This window comes from Leptidea sinapis, chromosome 38, assembly GCF_905404315.1.
Source record: "Leptidea sinapis chromosome 38, ilLepSina1.1, whole genome shotgun sequence".
NCBI classification, from domain to species: Eukaryota; Metazoa; Arthropoda; class Insecta; order Lepidoptera; family Pieridae; genus Leptidea; species Leptidea sinapis.
The window spans coordinates 7,527,595-7,544,212 of record NC_066302.1 but is presented as its reverse complement, the minus strand read 5'-3'; the positions used below and the strand labels follow the sequence as shown (position 1 = coordinate 7,544,212).

Sequence of the window (16,618 nt, the reverse complement as noted above, 5' to 3'; positions counted from 1 at the left end):
GGTATGAACATTATTTTTGTCCAAGATTTTTGTTAATTAATCTTAGACACAATTTTTTTATATGCTTATGAAACACTGACCTCTAATATTCATAGAGGTCAGTGTTATATGTAATATGTATTTTAACTAGATACTGTATTTTCAAGCCAGATATTTCAAATCTGTGAATATCGACAAATCGTTTCTACATCCACGGCAATTTGAAATGAGCGCTAAGCAAAATAAAGGGCTAAACTATATTATGAAATTTCTTTTTTTTTTTCAATAACAGAAAAGGGTATTAAAGCTACCAAGTAATTTTTATGTAATTTTATTTTCTTCGTTTATAATGTTTGACTGATGACCTTGGGGCCAATGCGAAGAGCATAAATATAAAATAAATAAAAAATGATTGTCATTTGTCACTTGTTGTCACTTGTCAATGGTCACATGTCCATTGTTTATATCTTGTAGTTGTAATATTGTATTATATTGTGTTTAAATATTAAGTAAAATTTTAATTTATGATCAAATAATGAATGTGTAGAAATTTTGTATGATATTTTTGAGTTTTTCTATGTAAAAAAGGCTTTTTATAATTTTCGTTCAAAATGTCTCGTCTTATTGTGAAAAATCTTCCAAATAAAGTAATGTCATTTTATTTTCTTTCCTGTGAATAAGTAATATTAATTGTAATCATACTGTTAATTTTTAGGTTACAGTCGACAAATTGAAGGAATTATTTCAACAAAAAGGTGAAGTAACCGATGTTCAACTTAAGTACACAAAAGATGGTAAATTCAGAAATTTTGGTTTTGTTGGTTTCCGTACTGAGGAACAGGCGGCTGCTGCCCGAGAGCACTTTGACGAAACATTTATCAATAGTATGAAGATAACTGTACAAGAATGTGCAAATTTAGGAGACGAAAAAAAACCTAGAGCATGGAGCAAGTATGCAAGTGACAGTACAGCTTATAAGAAAATACATAAAGATGAGACAGTAGTAAAAACTACAGTTAAAAAGAAGCTTAGTAGAGCTGAGAGAAATAAAATAAAGATTAAGGAGTTGTTAAAAAAGGTAATAGCATTTGTGTAGAGAGACATGTATCATTATTACTTGTGAATAATATATGTAACATTGATTACCTGAATAATTAATAATCAATTTATTAATTGGTTTTCTGTACTTTTCTTGCCCAAGGCTTTTTTCAAACAGCATCATGATATGAGTAAGTAACGGTGGTGACTAAGCTGTGCACCAATTGAATGCAATAAATAATAATAAATCATTTTTATTTTCAGGCATTACCCATAGATATACAAACAATCTTAACTTAAATTAAATTACATAATACTGTTGAGTTTAATTTGATATTAATTAAATTACAGATAAAATTACAATTTAATATTTAAGATATGTCATAATCACAATTAAAAAGAAAATAATTAATAATTTAAATTCGGAAAAAAAAAAGAAATCCATAATAATTGTTAGTAAAATGTCCTAAATTATGTTAGTATAATTATAACTAAACAGGCACATGAAGCCGCATAAATACCTTTATAATTGGCGCATCATAATAATACAGTATTGAATATAAAAATACAGGAATTTACTTGATGTAAAGTCCTGTAATCTCTAGATGGGGCCGAGGTTGTCCACAATGCTCTGCTATTCTAGACAGCCTTGAGCTTAATCTTTCACTTCACTCTGGGCATTCCCTTTGCAATTAACATTTCCTGACAGGTCTGCTAAGTGTGGCCACTTTCATGTGTGAACTAATCTGTATCTATTTTTGATGTTTAATATACATTTCATTCAGTTTTTTATAAAAAGTTTTCTAACAGATTTATCCAAAAGTGTTGGCTTTACTTACTACTTACTTGTTGTAGTTACTTTGGCCATAAAAAATAAGGATAATACAGCAACTCATGGCCTGGAGTTTGACTTTCGTGGCCTTCCACATCTTACATCCATACTGGGATATTTTCTATATTGGGACTTGTATTCTCAAACTAATATAAAATATCGTACACTACCGTTAATTGTAATCTACTTTTAGTTCATTATTACTTAGTGTGTTATTTTAAATTTCAGCACAAAGATGATCCATTATTTGCAGAATTTATAGAAGCACACACAAATGAACAAACTATGTGGATTAAGGAGATATTTACAGAAGTAAATAAAAGTGACGATGACAGTGGAGTGGAGGAAGAAAATGAAGACCTGAAGGATATTACTAAAGAAACAAAATCAAATGATATGGAAATACCTACTGCAAAAGCAATAGAAAGTGAACTTAAGACTGCTGATGCACAGATAAGTGATTTAGAGGTATGGTTACAAGTACATACTTTTCAAGTAAGGCTGTTGATAGATGGTTATTGAGATGACATGTTAGAGGGTTGACTTGTGTTGCAACTCCATCAACTTTCAACAACATCAACTTATTAAAAGACTTACTTTGTTATAACCCCTCAATTTGTGATCACTCCTCTAACTGCTACAATACAGGAGTATTGGCATACTCAGTGAGGCGAGACAGTACCACAAACCACCATTGGCAGCACAAATTTGGCCTCAAATAGAGTATTATTTTTCTAATTTCATGCCTTGCAAAGCCACTTTGTTGAATCCATTACCAGCTGCTTGCTTGCAATATAAAAAGGATACAGTAGGTATTGAAGATTTTATGTATGTACTTCAGTGACCCATACATATGGATAAATAATTGTGATTTGCTTATATCTTCTTCAACAATTTTATTTATTTAAATTCACCAGTGGTAATTACAATATTATGCTCAGTTAGAAAGGTCTAATTACTAAATGCATTATTACTTTTTACCACATGCGAAAATATGTGTGAAATAAGATTATAAAATTAGTATAAATTATAAAACAACCATTCTATGATCTAACATAACATAAATACAAATATTATGATATTAAAGACTGTCACACTAAAATAATTATAAATTATATTTTAGTATATGAAAGTATTGATGAAGAAAGTTGATGGATTCAAAGAAGAAGCAGAAAATATTACTACTCCCAGTGAACCAAAGAAAATTAGAAACAGGCCCTTATTTCATGTGAAGGTAAGCTTATAACAGACTTCAGTGTTCATTTTTTGTAGGTTATGGCATGAACTTTTATCTATAAGCTAAAACCATACAGTATGGATCTTGCATATATGAAATAAATGTAGGTACATACTTGTTAGCAGATTTGCTGATGGTACATAAAAAAATAACAAAATCCATTCATTAATGTTGTCAAAATGTAGGCTTTTCATTTTGAGCAAATTTGAATGTGCTGGAGAATTGGGTCACTAGGTGAGTGATTCAATGAATCTCAATATTTGATCACAACACGGCATTGCCATTTTCGCCGCAAATGTTAAATAGCACCGCCATCAAAGAGAAGCCGCCATAGTACGCTGGCACGTGTATTTTATAGTTGGATTTGGTCCGTCCGAACCATTGGACGTGGTGGATATTCCATATTCGATGGTATGTCGCATTGTCCAACGCACAGAATAATAATTATTACTGTCCGGACCGTAGTACTCAATAGTACGACGACGGACCAATTGGTGCGAGGCGTCTACCCATGCCCACCTATCCAATAAAAGTGACGGGTTCCCAAAGGAAAGTAAAACATTACAAAAAATAACGGATTGCACTCCGGGTGTGCCAGCAGAAGTGAAAACTTGAACATTAACGCTGTGCATTTTTCTAATATTTTGTAATGGTTGGGGAATAATTTCGCACTATTTGCTTTATTATCAGTACAAATGTACTAGCATTTATGTGGACAAGTACAATATTCATTTATTGCGCTATCGTTACCAAAAATGACAATTTATCTATATATACATATATATAATGAAAATGGTCTTAGTTTGAGGCTCAATCACGTCTAAACCACTGATCGTATCGACATGAAACTACCGCCATTCGATACGAAATTTATCCTAGATGGTATAAACCATCTATGGTATAATCCATAAGGCTTATTTATCAAATTTCAAAGTTCCTTCATTAATTTATTTTCTTTTAAAATTGGGCGGGAACGGCTAGTATTACATAAAAAATTTAACACGTCAGAACTGTTACAATCATTTACATTAAAAGCTTATCTCTCAGAAAAATCAACTTTCATCCATAACGACTTTCTTAAGAATTTTCGATCAGGTCACGTGTCCTGACGCGAGTTTTACATTTTATACCCATACCAAGAAAAGTGATCAACGCCGCTAAAGAAGTCTTTAGTTCAATAATTAAACTGTAAAAACATTTTATTGCGGAGATTCGATACATTGACCACGCAGTGTTTCGCCACAATGATTCAACCACTAATGCAATGACCGTATGATCATTAAGTCGAAATAGCCGAACAATAATTAGTTAGAAGACCCTATATAAATTGATTCCCTTGAGAGTGTCTAAATACACGTTTCTGGGGCATAAGCAGTCGCATCTTTTGTTACGTTGACGTAGTAGTTTGATTTTTCACAGATTCAATTTCAATTCGATGCTTCCTCGCGTTCCCGAGATAAACAGGTCATTCGTGTCTTGACAGTCAGAACTCAAACGTTTCGAATTAATCGATTCAGTTAATAAGTGAATAGTTAAATGAACTAAGTTCTTAAACCTCAAAAAAACTTTTGAGTACAATAGGTCCGTCCATCCAACTACATTGTATCAACATTTGAATTATTCAAAAAATACTAAGCTATGACAGGATCCACCACACACCAAGCAGCAACCTTTCACGTACATGGACCAGAATGACCCGCCCCACGACCCGGCCACAAACCATTCGAAAAAAATTTAATTTTCAAAGCGAAAATATAAGTACTACACAGTAATACAGTTAAAAATATTAAAACATTCGAATAACACAAAAATACTATTTTTTAATGCCTTGTTTAGGTTGTTGGTAAGTAATTATAAAAAAAAAGTATCGATAAACAATAATTGTGGGGCATTCCCTCTTTGCGTCTTTATTTTATTCGACATTTTTAGTGTTTGTTGATTCAGTTTACCGCGAGCTTGCGGGATATGTATCCGAACTCTGGGGTGTCCGTGGTTCCTAGTAGACTGCCTTTCTCAGTGGGCGAGTGTTTCAAGTTTTTACTGTTTTTATTAATTTAACTTTCTAAAAGTTCCAGTGAAATGTTTAATCAAGTGTCATTTTTTCGCTAATTGTTAAAAGCTTGTTTACGAGCAGAAAAGTGATAGCCGATTTGCCGCTTGTGTGCTACGTTGTCGCTCCTCGGGGTCAAAGTGTGTTGTCTAAACGGACTGTTTTCATTTTTAATTTTTCGAATTCAATTTTGATATATATTCTCTTTGAAAATTTCACTTACATTATTTAGGAATTTTACCTAAAAAAATAATTTTACTATACTTCTGTGGACCAGTACGACTTGTCTTTTAATTTATTTCATATATATCCAATCCATACTGTATGTGCATTAATTAAAATGATTATCATACATTTTTAATAACTATATTTTTTTTATTTTTAAGTATAACTTAATTTTACCATGATGACCGCAATAACCACAACATTCGGATGATTTGAATATCATATATAATATAAATCTTCATGTTACGCAGTCACACTTGTCTCTCAGAAGGGTAGGCAGAGATTACGGACTTCCCATGGTTCTACTTCTACTATCATCAGCCTACTAATTTTAATGTTATAACTATTAATTTTGTATTTGTATCGATTTAATATTGATAACACATGTGTTCTAACGATAAATACAAATTCAAATATTTTTATTCAAAATAGGATTTAATGTCACTTATTGAAAGCCAAAAATTACCACGCATTCAAAAGACACTGCCTCAGACCTGAGAAGAATGGGCGCAATAAACTCAGCGGGCTTTTTTTTTTAATATAAAATATGGATTACAATGTAGTATCGTACAATAAACATTTATAATTAAATATATATAGTTATAAACAAATAATATTACCAATAAAATATGTTATATTATTGCAGATCAATGGACTACCGTTCAAATGTAAAAAAAAGGATGTAAAAGCATTCCTCAAACCACTAGTCCCTTATTCTATCAGACTCCCTCTTAGCAAAGGTAAAAAGCTTGCAGGTTTTTGTTATGTTGGATTCAGAACAGAGAAGGAACTTAAGAAAGCACTGAGTAAAGACAAGTTATTTTTTGGTAAGTTTAATATCTATGCATTATTGTAATAATAATAAGCATCTCAAGATTAACACAAGATTTGACCAAACAAGTTTTAGCAACACTATTTGACAGTTAATTATTTAGGGTTGGTGTTACGCGGGTACTTCTAATTTTACCCACAAGTTTTTCGCATCCTTTGCACGCATATTATTTCAGTTAGTTACTCACTGTTCGTTGTTCCGCAACTATACCTCGTATGCCAACTATTTCGCGATCATATAAAACCTGCCGACCTAAATTCCGCGCACGCTGCTATCCATAACTTCTTAAGTTCTGGTGTATTTCATCTATCAGTGATCGCTAGTGACACTGGGATCGACGCCAGAGCATGCAGCGTACATCGTGGGAGTATTCACAACGCAATTAGGCTTGTATTTCTTTGTTCCGCCATTTTATTATAACCACGAACTGCACTTCTTTTTAGTCTTAAAAAATACAGTCCACCTTTTCTTCGAAGTAATTTAATATAAAATCACCTCTAACCGTGCCGCAACAGTTGGTAAAAATGGTGAGTTACGAGATAGAACTAAATTTATGAATTCGAACATTCTTCCTACACCATTCGAATGTTCGTACAATATATGGCCGAGATAAGTTTGTCAAGTGTGAAAAATGCTAACACGTCGTAGTAGGTTGTGAGTGTTGGTAAAAATCGAGGAACTTCAATTTGTAATTGTGGACAAGAATTGCAAGTTATCGACAAAAATGGATAACTGCACTTATTGATATGGATTTTGGGCTGAAGGCATCATAAGACCTTATCTACGGTCAGTATAAACAGGGTGTTAAAAAATCCTGTACTATACTTTGAGGCCTATATTGGTATCAAGTAGTGAGAACAAATAAATATTGATTTTCAGGAAATCAGCACATTAAAAAACGTAAAAAAAAAAGATTAGTAACGTTTACCCAATTATAAAAGTTTGGATACCTCTTCATGCGGCCATTTTAATTTTTCCCCGCTCACACACCCCTTTCATTCATGTACCCTGCGAAGGGCGTGCGGGCGGCGGCAGAAACGAAAGTTTTGTTTTATATAATTAACATCACCCGCCTTATTACACAGCTTTACTACAGCTGATACTATTTATACGTCATTGGACCGAGGTCAGGGCGATGACCTTAGTTTACTGGTAGCCCAGTCTAACCTACCTTTTAACCTAGTTTATATAGAGTGAACATTCGGTGCCATGTAACAAGTGAAACAAGTAGGTTCTAATGTGTGATCAGTGATCAGAATTAATGTTATTGGTACGTACGTGCCCCTAATGCCCGACGTGTAATAAATTATGTGAGAAATCATGCTGGTATTTTCCAATGTAGGAACACCTTTGTATTCTCATCAACTATTGTTTGAAATGTGACAGGTAATAAATAATATATGATATTTGTGTAGGCACCCACAGGATACATATAAACAAATATGAAGACAAAACGAAAAAATCCGAAGAAGAAGAACAGCTAAGTGTACAAAAGAGACAAGAGGCAAGTCATATTAATTCTACTTTTACTTATTTTTACGCTTTATTCATGTTAATAAATATTTAAAAACAAGGAGATAATGACTACATAAAACATAAACTCTAACTCTAGAACTCAAATGTTGGATAGTAATTTATTGAATTCCACCTTCGCACGACACGCCACAAATTAGGATATCATCCTAACCATCTGGATGTGTGGCGGTCCTCCACAGTGCGGTTTTCAAGGAGCTTTCTTCCTCGTACTACAAAACTGTGGAATGAACTACCATGTGCGGTGTTTCCGGGACGATACGACATGGGTACCTTCAAAAAAAGCGCGTACACCTTCCTTAAAGGCCGGCAACGCTCTTGTGATTCCTCTGGTGTTGCAAGAGATTATGGGCGGCGTTGATCACTTAACACCAGCTGACCCGTACGCTCGTTTGTCCTCCTATTCCTTAAAAAAATGCTGTGATTAACACGGTATAATTGGATGAAAACATGTCCACTGAATTTTTGGCAACCTAAAGAGCTTAAAATAATGCTTATACTAAATAATGAGTGTCTTGACATTATTCTATAGACTATATTCATATCTATAGAACACTATCGTATTCTAAGACCACCTCTTTTCGTTTCCCTTGTTATTGCTAAGTTAGGGCCTGCTTCGGGATGTTTGCATTACTCAAAATATATAATATGTCCAAGTCGCTCCTACTTACGAATTAAAATTTTTGTTTTTGATTGTTCTGGTAACTGGAGCTTAGCTGTTGTATTTTTCACAGAAACCACCAAACCAAACGAAAATTCATGCGATATGATTAAATTATTTTGTAGCCATCAATCTCTCGGCAATAATTATATATAAATACAAGAATTCTTAGGGTTAATTGCACGCAGAACTATTGATAGCATTATCCATTTTTCATACACGTCCCCAAACTGATAGTTCGTTCTAAAGTTGTCACGTTTGCACCTACGAAGCCGTATTTTTTTGCATCAGCGCAACTATTCGTAGCAACGTCGCAACGAAATAGAAATTTGACGATAATTTATGAGAGAATAATACAATGTAAAAATGGAACCAGTAAGTGTGACTTGGACTTTATGATATTGTAAAATATTCTCAAGCGGAAATTATGTTCCGAATTATAGATACGTATATTCTGACATTAATAACTAATTGCTAACTAACTTAGCAAATAATAATAAAGTCATTGGCTGTACCAATGTCATCATTTTATTTCTATTCCAGAAAGTCTATAACGGAGAAAGTATTGGTGAAAGTGGTAGTATATTCGTGAGAAACTTACCTTATGTGCTTTCTGAAGATGAGTTGACCAAATTATTTGAAAAGTACGGTGAGTACCCACTTCAAATGTTATACTTCATACCTGACGCAAGTACGCTACGATATAAGTTACATATATAAATAGTTATGACATAAAAAACTATAAACTTTAATTTTAAGTATCAGCTATACTTATAACAATAATAATAAAGCTTTTATTTATGTCGAATCACTTGTTACATTTTGTTTTTGTATACTTAAATAAGATTTTAAACTTAAATTAAAACAGTTTATTCAAAAGTAAACTAAGTTAGTAAACTTAATTAAAATTAAAATTAATGCTACTTATTGGTTTAATTCGGACCCCTTTCGGGTAAAAGCCTCCTCCATATTTTTCTATTGTTCTCTCTCTTTGCTATTATTTTATTGCTATCTCTTTTATGTTGTCGACCCACCATCTCTTGGGTCTTCCGACTTGTCTTTTTCCTATCGGCCCTTGCCATTTTGTTTACAGTGTCCATCTTTTGTCTTTTACTTTACAGATATGTCCAGCCCACTGCCATTTTTGCTTTAAAACATATTCAAGAGCATCTGAAAGCTTGGTTTTCTCTCTTATAATCTCGCTTTTATTTTTTTTTGTATTTTCCTTAGTTTTAGGATGCTTCGTTCCATTGCTCTTTTACAACAACGCTGTTAATGTTTACCTTTGTTAAATTTATATCTTTGATTGCTTATGTCTGTAATACGGACTCCAGAAGGCATAGAGTCGCGTAATACATAATCAAGTCAATTGTAACGCCGTCATCTTAACTGAGCATTAAAGAAACAACAGTACCTACTGCTACGTATTAAGGCGCCTTCTAGAGTAGGAGCCTTAATGATCCTATTTTTATGTATCTCTTAATGCATTCTCAACACCCCTAGCGGCTATGTAAACCCGTTTTGTCCCGCGGGTATGTTACTTCGAGAATTTATTCCGATTAAATATAACACACTCTTATGTACCTGGCTATTTGCGAGTACTGGCTTGTTATACAAATCTGTTCTATATCTTTATATATATAATTCTTCTGTACGTGTGTTGACAGTGAAGTCCTCCTAAACGGCAGGAGCGATCTGAATGAATTTTTTGTGTGTGTTCAAGTGGATTCGCGGATGGTTTAGATTCACAATTGAACTACCTGCAAAACGGCTGAACTGATTTTGATAATGTTTTTGTGTGTTCCAGTGAATTTGAGATTGGCTTATGGTAGTTATATATATTATATTATATTGGTAGTGAACTCCACCTAACGGCTTGACCGATTTTTTAAAATTTAAAGCGTGTGTACAGGACAACGTCTGTCGGGTCCGCTAGTATATTTAAATAATATAGGACCTTTAATTGGTCTAATTAGTCAGCCAATCAGATATGCAGTTTTTTGCTCCCAATCAGGGTTAAATTAAATATAGTATCTAGGTATGCCATAGACACATCCACTACTGATGTATTACTACGGCCTGCTTCTATGGCGCTGTGAAGTTGACACTATCTATGCTGTACAGTCAGGAACCATTACTTATAATAAATAATAATAACAATTAATCACTTGTTTCCAGGCACTTCACCCATAGATCTACAAACAATCTTAACTTAAATTACATTACATAGTTGAGTTTAATTTGATTTTAATTAAATGACAGATAATAATTGAATATATGTCATAGTTGTAATTAAAAAGAAAATAATTCAACTATTGATATAAAATTATAAAACTTATACTAAACCGAACATTTTAAAACTTTTAGTTGATCATTTTTAATAAAATTTTATTGTCATCCCGCTCAAAACACCAATATATATTTTTAATGGCAGTAAGGGACGATACGAGTAGGTCAGCTGATGATTGTATAAGAAGTAATAAAAGAGTTCACAGAGATGCAACATTACTAATTAGAACCCCTCGTCCACTGAAGGTCTACTTCTCCACCCGTTGTAGAATAACTCTTTGTTTTATTATTAACTAGCTGACCCGACAGACGTTGTTCTGTGCATAATAAAACAAATACTGTAATTTTTTTATGTATTTGTCAATAATATTTCATAACACCAAGAATTATTTTGTAAAATTTGCTCCCTTCGTTCTATATTATGTATAGAACGTCATTGCTCCCTGTTGTTAACTGTAATGTAATTGTTTCACGGCAGAACTGTCAAATCGTGCGTCAATAAATTCTCTCATAGAAAATATATCCATTCAAAACAAATATTGGAATTAAAATTAGTTATGGGTCTCACATCGATATAAAAACTATCCTATCTCTCAAGTTGGACTAAACTGCACTCCATGAAGTAATCCCCATTAAAATCCGTTCATTAGTTTAGGAGTCCATCGCGGACAAACAACGTGACACGTAATTTATATATATATTAAGATATATAAACATTGAGCCTGACTATTCCTAGTATTTTTTTTTAGGTCCACTAGCTGATGTAAATATGCCAATAGATCCGGTTCTCCGACAACCGAAAGGCTTCGCGACGATAACATTTGTGATTCCCGAACACGCCGTGAAGGCATACACAGAGCTTGATGGAACTGCATTCTGTGGCAGAATGTTACATTTATTGCCCGCCAAAATTGAAAATACTGAAAAAGAAGATGATGGTAAGGAATTAACCGACGCCGTTTTTTCTGAACATTTAAGTCTGCCGTTGTGGATACTCTGAGAAAAAACTTTATTAAGTCATTCAAATTCAAATATTTTTATTCAAAATAGGATGTGATATTACTTATTGCAAGTCAAAAACTACCACGCATTCCAAGAAGACCCGAGAAGAACGGGCGCAAATATTCAACGGGTTTCATATTTTTTCATTAAAAAAATGGTTACAAAGTAATATCGTACAATTAAACTTATTATTTAATAGCCTGCGGTCGCTCCATTCCCAATCTGTGGTATCATTAAGAAAGTCATTTATGTTATAGTAACTTTAACAATCCTTTTGAATTTCGTAATACATTTTGAACATTTTCTGGAACCGTTTTGTAAAAGCATAAACATCGCCCCACAAAAATCTTACTAACTCGACTTTGCCGACCAGTACGTATTATAAGTTTATATCTGTTCCTGGTGTTAACATTATGGTTATGACAGTTTCTAACAAATTCACTTATGTGCCTATGCACATATATATCATTTTCAAGAATATATTATGAAGCCAACAGTCAAGATGTAAATTTCTTTAAATTTTTTCTCTTCTGCAGGAGAAATATTGTATTAATATCGGCAGCGTTGCCCCATTATATTGATAACCGAAAAACAGACCTAATAAAATCTTTAGATCTTTATTATACATGTATTTATAAAGCTTATTATTTCATTAATACACATACATACTCACACACACACGCCTTATTAGTACCTACTGACTTAATCATTATACGTATGAAGGTTTCAATTCATTATTTACTTTTAGAGGCAATAAAGATATTTTAATTTGAAAATGGCTTGAAAGACTAAATCACTATGAATTAAATAGCAAAATGGAGATACAATTTAACTAGACTGTCTGAATTTTATTTATTTTAGGTGATTTAACTTTCAAAGAGAAGAAGGCAAAAAAGTTAAAAGATCAGGCAAAATCATCGCACAACTGGAACACATTGTTTTTGGGAGCGAACGCTGTGGCCGACGTTGTCGCAGCTAACTACAATACCACTAAAGAACAACTGTTGACCGACAACAATAAAAGTGAGTTATCTTTCCAATTACTTTTTTTAGACATATGATCAAGACCTTATATCATCTATACATATAGATATACTGTGACAGCTGTCAAAATGTCGAAAAAAATTTATAGATAACTTCTATTTTGAGCAATGCAACCACAACAAACACAAAGTGACATACAAATCGCGAGTGTAAGCTTGTTACGCACACTAATGTAATAAACCTCGCCTGTTTTCATAGTCTAGCAGAAAGAGACTATCTAGACATATAAATTATCTAAGGGTCTATACTATACTTATAGTCTCATAACTTTTGGCTGATACAATATTTGCAATAAATTGTGGATCCTTTGCTTAACGTTGTTAAATAACTGCCTTTTATAATCTAGATACAAGTGCCGCCGTGCGATTGGCGCTGGGTGAAACGCAGCTCGTAGCAGAAACCAGAACCTTCCTAGAAACTAATGGAGTCTATCTCGACGCATTCAATAGGGTAAGTCACAACTGTGTACAGACAATTTGAATATTATTTTTGCTGGTACATTTATTTGATTAAGTTTTACTATATATAAATATGTACATCTAAAATTTCTACAGTTTTGACTAATATATTTTCTAGCCAAGCAAAAAACGATCGAAAACCTGCATACTTGTCAAAAACTTACCATCTGGCACAGATAAAGATGAAGTAAAAACTCTTTTCGAGAAACACGGACAGATCGCGAGGTTCCTAATGCCAAAGCATGGTATCACAGCTCTGGTTGACTTCATTGAACCATTCGAAGCTAAAAGAGCATTTATGAAGCTCGCCTACTCACAATTCAAATCCGCGCCACTATACCTAGAATGGGCGCCAGAAGATGTCTTCATAAAGACAACACATGCAAAGCCAGTCGAACAAAAGAGTGCGTCAGTAAAAAGTGTTAAAGATGAAGAAATTAAGTTAAGTGAAAGTGTTGTTGTAGAGGAGAATGATATTACTGAAACTAATGAAGATGTTGAAGAGCCTGAGAATAATACGACACTGTTTATTAAGAATCTAAATTTTAAGACTACTGAAGATATGCTTAGGAAGGTATGTGGCAAAACTATAATAATACTTCGCGAGCTTTGATATAAATTTTCTAGTCTCAAACAAGATAAATAAATAAATTGATGAATGTCTCATAAATTTTGTTGAAATTGAACACGGAGATTGGCTACTTTTATCCGATTTTCTCACGGAATAGGGAACAGACTCAGATCACCCCGTCCTCTGACCACGACCTGATCGAGGAATGTACGCGCTGTACCTTGACTTTTCACATTTAAAATATGTTTAGTCATTTATTTCTATTCTATACCTACATATAGCGTTGTACAAAAAATATTTAAAATATAAAACGTAAATATTATTACGTAAGAGAAGTAAATTATGTAAAAATTAGTCTGATATATCATATTAAATGTAGTCTCTGTAAAATATTTGGTGGTCGTGACATTTCTATTAATATATTTTCTTTAGGAGAATAAAAATTATAAAAATCACTTTCAGCATTTTTCAAATTGCGGAAAAATCCACAACATCACTATAGCCAAGAAGAAAGATCCCAGAAACCCAGGTCAGTTTCTCTCCATGGGTTACGGCTTTGTACAGTTCTATAAGAAACAACAGGCCACCGAAGCACTCAAAACACTGCAGGGTTCAACACTAGACGGAAAGGCGTTAGAACTAAAACGGTCAGAGCGGGGCAACACGTAAGTAAACGTGGACTATAGTAGTCAATGTGTTTATTTAATGAATTAATGTACTCTAGGTTAATTTAATTAAGGTTATACAAATTAAATTTGTACCTTATTTATGAACTATGCGGGACTCGCCTCGTCTGTGCCTCTCGGGTTCCATCCGAGCGCTCTTACGTGCTTGCACAGATCCATGGCAGGAGGGGGAAATATCTCTTTTCAAAATATTACTACTTCTTTTGTTTGATGTTTCTATTTTTCTGTCATTGACTAGTCTGATTACCAAGAATAATATATTAATAATAAATATATTTATGACTATACAAGTGTTATCAAGTTATCGTGACTTTTTCAGTACCGACGTGGCAGTTGTGAAAAAGGGCGTGAAAGAAACAAAACAAAATGGTACCAAAATTCTGGTACGAAACGTGCCGTTCCAGGCTAACAGAAACGAACTTCATGAAATATTTAGGTAAGTTCTTAAAAAATAAAGTAGCAGTAAAACTCACTGATATAATTTTATGTAAGTAGGTTTCGTCCGGGCTTTACACATTATTTTACCGTAAACTAGCTCACGTGCACTTCTACCATTGTGATCGTCTCCATTTGAAGTGTTGCCTGCAAAGTACAGTTCCCAAGAAACTGGTCTTTCTCGTACAGCCAAGGTGTGGAAGAAACTTCCTTCTGCTGATTTAAGTGCCGATGCGTCAGGTGCGTCCACCCAACATAAAAGCCAGCAGATAAGCCACAAAAAAGTAGGTTTATAAACACTGCGACTGCGAAAATATTTGGTGAGGATTCATGCTCTTACAAATCCATAACAAGGAGTAGGATACGTTTTGCGAAGGTCCTCCTTCAAAAGTGCAACCTAAATCTTGCGATGTCCAGTCCACTGCAACATTTACTATAAGCTTGTGAACGTTTTCGTGAGGTAGGTACTTCAGTCAGTAATCGACCGTGTCAAGGGTCATTGTTTAGGTTTTCTCGACCACGTTTAAATACACAAAACCAATAAATATCTAGTTGCTTATACAGGAAGAGGCTCCCTGAAAGCTGCATGTATTTTTTAGATACTCCATCTTAATAATCATATAACAAAGAACTTCCCGAGATAAATTGTTGCAAACAAAAGAGTGACACCTATTTCAAAAAAAATAATTATATTATTATTTAAATTAAAGAAATACTGTATATGGTGGCCATTCGAATTGACTACTTTTGAAATTAGCCATCAACAAAAAAGTAAAAAGACGTTAGATAGACCAATGAAATCTGTGGCTAATTTTAATTTTTTCAGAGCATTCGGTGAAATAAAAACATTAAGATTGCCGAAGAAATTGACGCCAGGGGCAGATCAACATAGAGGTTTCGCATTCGTCGACTTCTACTCGAAAGCCGATGCCAAGGTACATTTTTTTTTATTGATACGACTTGGCACTCAAACAAGATGTGATGACACATAAAATTACAAGTCTCATTTGCCCAGTAATTTCACTAGCTACAGCGCCCTTCACACCGAAACACAATAATGCTTACAAATTACTGCTTCAAAATTTAATATCTTGTACAAACCATCATAGAAAGGGATGATGGTAGTTTTTCTAAAATTTACATTAAGACGAAAAGAACATGATTGGTCATGTTGGTCATTTTATATGAATTATTCCACTCCATTATATTGTAACTATTTAGTTAACATTTGCATAACATGCACATTAATTGTATGTTATTCTACCTATTTTTGCCTTTGTTGTGAATATTATGAATGTGTTCTTCTTTCAGACTGCATTTGAGGCTCTATGTTTATCAACACATATTTATGGTAGACGGCTGGTGTTAGAATGGGCAGACCAGTCTGAAGAAAATGAAGATGTGACAGCACTCCGTCGCAAAACAGCTCAAGATTTTAATGCTAAAACACCAGGAGGAAAGAAATCGAAGAAAGCTGCAATTGATGTTGATGAATTTGTTGATAATGAAAATTAAATAAACTGACAGAAATTGCATTTAATTTTATTTTATCATCTCAATAATATTTTATATTTAAATTAAACATGGTATGTAAACTAAAATACATATTATTAAATAAAATACAAAACTGACTTTAGGTTTAGTATAAACTTGATCATTTCCAAATGAGTTTGATGAAACATTTAATTAGTAACAGGCAAGAAGGCTCTTGTAATATTAATTTAATTTGAAATGTAAAATAAAACA

General features: G+C 33.3%; 1 protein-coding gene across 1 annotated transcript; it reads left to right on the top strand.

The window, feature by feature from the left end:
* Positions 1–444: 444 nt before the first annotated feature.
* On the top strand, positions 445–16,405 carry LOC126975934 (probable RNA-binding protein 19). The gene is made up of 15 exons (XM_050824052.1): positions 445–626; positions 695–1,057; positions 2,078–2,317; positions 2,973–3,083; positions 6,008–6,188; positions 7,609–7,697; positions 8,931–9,036; positions 11,426–11,614; positions 12,540–12,701; positions 13,069–13,172; positions 13,299–13,754; positions 14,214–14,416; positions 14,757–14,873; positions 15,699–15,807; positions 16,184–16,405. Exons 1-15 carry the CDS (start codon positions 591–593, stop codon positions 16,385–16,387), a joined length of 2,670 nt encoding a protein of 889 aa, XP_050680009.1. The 5' UTR covers positions 445–590; the 3' UTR covers positions 16,388–16,405.
* The last annotated feature ends 213 nt before the right edge of the window (positions 16,406–16,618 follow it).

Coding starts and splice junctions, on each gene's coding strand:
- LOC126975934 (XM_050824052.1), top strand. CDS start 591: ATGTCTCGTCTTATTGTGAAAAATCTTCCAAATAAA. Junction 3,084..6,007: donor GGCCCTTATTTCATGTGAAG/GTAAGCTTATAA, acceptor ATATTATTGCAG/ATCAATGGACTACCGTTCAA. Junction 15,808..16,183: donor ACTCGAAAGCCGATGCCAAG/GTACATTTTTTT, acceptor TTCTTCTTTCAG/ACTGCATTTGAGGCTCTATG.